This window comes from Phacochoerus africanus, chromosome 7 (genome assembly GCF_016906955.1).
Source record: "Phacochoerus africanus isolate WHEZ1 chromosome 7, ROS_Pafr_v1, whole genome shotgun sequence".
In the NCBI taxonomy this organism is placed as follows: domain Eukaryota; kingdom Metazoa; phylum Chordata; class Mammalia; order Artiodactyla; family Suidae; genus Phacochoerus; species Phacochoerus africanus.
This window is the reverse complement of record NC_062550.1, coordinates 85145813-85149760: the sequence shown is the minus strand read 5'-3', so window position 1 is coordinate 85149760 and position 3948 is coordinate 85145813. Positions and strand designations below refer to the sequence as shown.

The following is a 3948-nucleotide window of genomic DNA, read 5'->3' as shown; positions in this document are numbered from 1 at the left end:
GAAGAGGAGACAGATCTAATCTGGGGCTGCTCAGCTCCTCCCTGGGGTGGGGGTGGGAGGAGAGACCAGAGGTGTAAATCCCAAGGAGTTCAGCCCTGTCCTGTGGGGTTGGCAGGCCGCAGGTCACGTGGGGAAGGGGGCTGTGTGCTTAGGAAGGTTTACAGAACTGATCTCTGTTGGCACCCTTCAGTCCTATGCTTGCCCAAACCACCTGTTTTCAAAGAAGATACTGAGGCAGAGAAGAGGGGAGATTTACCTGGGGAGCCCCTCTTACTGCTGTCACCAGCACCACTGCACTCAGAGTCGGTCACATATACCAAAGGGGGCTCCCTGGGTCACCCCAGCAATCTTTTAGAAAGTCCTCTCTCCCCAAAGGGAAGTTGAATGAGAAGCAATTAGCCTGATAATTTCCCGCAGGCATCCTTGCACCCAGGTCTCTCACCAAAACTGCTTATTTCTAGTGGACACACCAACCGGACGGTAACCCTCTGCTTCTATCTATGCAGACTCGAGCTGCGATGCGCGCCAGCCTTCTTCCTCTGCCTCCGCCAGAGCCCTACAGAGGTGGGACCGGCTGCTCCGTCCTTCTCCCCCACAGCACCGCGTCCCAAGGAGAGTCCGAAGCTGGACCAGGCTCGGCCAGAGAGCGCCAGGGCCCAGGGCCCAGGAAGGGCGCCTGGGTGGGCGCTGTCCAAGAGGCCGAGCGAAGGCTGCAAGCGCCTCCTCCTCCCTCGCGGCGCCAGCACGCGGCCCCGCCGGGCTCGGCTCCCAGTCGCCTGCCATCGGCCTGCCGGGCACACGCCTGGGGCGGGATGGAGGCTGCGCCAAGGCCGCCGAGGTGCCTGCGGCGGCGCCTAACAACCCGCACCCCCCAAAGCTCCACCACCCTCCCATCTTTTTTCTCAGATCAGCCCCGGGAAGACCCGAAAGCGCTCCCCTTGTTATTCAACCCCCTAAGCGGGTCTGGAAAGAATGTATCCTTGCCACACACACCTCTCTACAGCCAGGATCATAACGAATTCGCAACGCAATCGCTTCCCTTCCTCTTGACCTCCTCCACACTTGGTCACTTATAGGGAGCATCTCCTAGTTTTTAACACCTGGGTGGGACATCAGGCCATCTAACCCAAACTCCTTCTGTTACAGAGGAGGAAACTGAGGCTCGGAGAGGATGACGCTTGCCAAGAACCACAGAGCTAGTGAGAGGATGTGCTGGGACTAGAACCCAGGTCTTATCTACTTAGTTCCACGGGGGTTCTCTCCACCTTTCTGAATTGCATTAGCACATTTACTTCCGCTCTCAAGAACATCGAAAACCCCCAAGAGAGAGGCAATGGGGGAGAAGAAAAGAGAGAAAATGGAGCCCCACGGTTCCCAGCCTCCACACCGCCCCGTGTCACTTTTTCTGCGCAAACCCTTCCCAGTGCTTTTCTTCAAGTTCTCAGGAGAATCCCGGGTCCCTTCACCCCAAACCTTTCCAACTGTACACCCCCAATTTCCAGAGTTATTCGCCCCTCCAGCGACGCTGGCCCCCCCTTTCTAGAACCACCCCCGGCTGCAGCCCGCCCTGAGCGCGCCGCCTGTTTATTCAGCCGGGAGTCCGGCACGCGCCAGGCGCACGCACTGCAACAACAAACCCGGCTGAATGGGGAGTTTGCAAGGAACGGGCGCAGGGAACGGGCGGGGGGAAGGGAGAGGAGGAGGGGGAGTTTAGGGAGTGGGTGGGAGGAGGAGGTAAGGGAGGGGGAGTGGGGGCTGCAGCCGCTCGCCGCAGCAGCGGGGAGTGGGGGGCGAGGCGGGGCCAGGGCTGCGCGTGGGGCTGGGTGTCCCATTGAAAAGGCGGCCGCACTCCGGCCGCCCAGCACTCTCTCACTTCTGGCCAGGGAACGTGGAAGGCGCACCGACCAGGAGCCGGCCAGGGAGGGCAAGGGAAAGAAGGAAATTAGAAAGAAAGAGGGTTAACAAAATAATACAAACAGCGCGAGCCGCGGCTGGAGAGACCGAGACCCGGCGCAAGAGAGCGCAGCCCTAGGGGCAGTGGGACAGAAGACTCAGCAGAGCGCGCTCACCACTGACTTTTGCTTCTTCTGCGTTTTTTTCTTTCTTTTTTTTTTGTTTTTTGTTTTTTTTAAAACAAGAAGGCGCTAGCGGCAGCCACACACGCGAGCGCCACGCGAGGCTCCCGAAGCCAACCCGCGAAGGGAGGAGGAGAGGGAGGAGGAGTGGAGGGAGGAGGAAAAGCATTTGCACCTTCTTTGCTCCCACCCTAAGAAGTCTCCCGAGGATTTTGTATTTTTGCAACTTCCCTCCGGGCTCCCTCTCCATCTCTCCCCTTGTCTGCCACTCCGTTCGTGCCCCCCCTTCCCCTCCCCCCCGTCCTGTCTGTGTCCCCTCGCGCGCGCCCTGCGCCTCGCGTCCCCGCTCGCTCCCATCCCGCGACTCCTTGGCCGTCGCCGCGCATGGAGAGCTCTGCCAAGATGGAGAGCGGCGGCGGCGCGGGCCAGCAGCCCCAGCCGCAGCCCCAGCAGCCTTTCCTGCCGCCCGCAGCCTGCTTCTTTGCCACGGCCGCCGCGGCGGCTGCGGCGGCTGCGGCCGCGGCGGCGCAGAGCGCTCAGCAGCCGCCGCCGCAGGCGCCGCAGCTTAGCCCCGCGGGCGACGGCCAGCCCTCAGGGGGCGGTCACAAGTCAGGGCCCAAGCAAGTCAAGCGACAGCGCTCGTCCTCGCCCGAACTGATGCGCTGCAAACGCCGGCTCAACTTCAGCGGCTTCGGCTACAGCCTGCCGCAGCAGCAGCCGGCCGCCGTGGCGCGCCGCAACGAGCGCGAGCGCAACCGGGTCAAGCTGGTCAACCTGGGCTTCGCCACCCTGCGGGAGCACGTCCCCAACGGCGCGGCCAACAAGAAGATGAGCAAGGTGGAGACGCTGCGCTCGGCGGTCGAGTACATCCGTGCGCTGCAGCAGCTGCTGGATGAGCATGACGCGGTGAGCGCCGCCTTCCAGGCTGGCGTCCTGTCGCCCACCATCTCCCCCAACTACTCCAACGACATGAACTCCATGGCCGGCTCGCCGGTCTCATCCTACTCGTCGGACGAGGGCTCTTACGACCCGCTCAGCCCAGAGGAGCAAGAACTGCTCGACTTCACCAACTGGTTCTGAGGGGCTCGGCCTGGTCAGGCCCTGGTGCGAATGGACTTTGGAAGCGGGTAGGTTGCACTTTGGAGTGAAGGAGGGGGGGTGTGATGGTGGTGGTTGTTCCTGCCTCCATCCTTTTTCTTCTGGAGGAGGGGGACTGTCTCCACGGAGACGAGGGAGGGGGCTGGATCTAAAGGATTGGTTAAAGTTTGTCGGTTTCAAATCCTGGTGTGTTAGTTTCAGTCTTGGCTACTGAGAGTGGCTTTGCTCAGGTCTCCAAAGACCAGAGGGTAGAGGTGAGGTGGGGACATGCTGGGGACCCGAGTACTAGGACTTGTCAAAAGAGGCACTCTACCTTGACAGATCTTCCCCTAATCCTCCATTTCCTCCCAGCACCAGCCTCAGGGTTCACACTAACGTCTCCTGCTCTTCTTACCGTTATAGGGCCATCGCACAACCTGCATCTTTAGTGCTTTCTCGTCAGCGATGTTGGGAGAAAAGCAGAAAAAAGAAGAGAAGAAGAAAGCAAACAAATTCCAGGCAACCAACCTCTATGCCAACTAAGCGTCACATGCGAAGCAAGGCTCTGGCAAAACAAGGATGCACTCAGAACAGTATCTCTGCACTCCAACCATTCACGGAGATAGAAAGAGTGACTAGGGCCTGAGTCAATGCACAAAATGCCACTTGTGTGCAAAACTAGTGGGCTCCTGGCAGAAAGGAGCAGCACACGCCCTGTAGAAACTCCCACCCACCACTAACAGGCAGAGCTGACCTTCCTGCCCTCCCTGAGAGCGCAGTTCATAGCCCTCTAGAA

The 3948-nt window shown here is 60.1% G+C and overlaps 1 protein-coding gene across 1 annotated transcript; it reads left to right on the top strand.

The window, feature by feature from the left end:
• The first annotated feature begins 1879 nt into the window (after positions 1-1879).
• ASCL1 (achaete-scute family bHLH transcription factor 1) lies at positions 1880-3665 on the top strand. Its single transcript, XM_047788594.1, has 2 exons — positions 1880-3202; positions 3576-3665. The coding sequence occupies exon 1, from the start codon at positions 2460-2462 to the stop codon at positions 3153-3155; it is 696 nt and encodes a 231-aa protein (XP_047644550.1). The 5' UTR covers positions 1880-2459; the 3' UTR covers positions 3156-3202; positions 3576-3665.
• Positions 3666-3948: the final 283 nt, after the last annotated feature.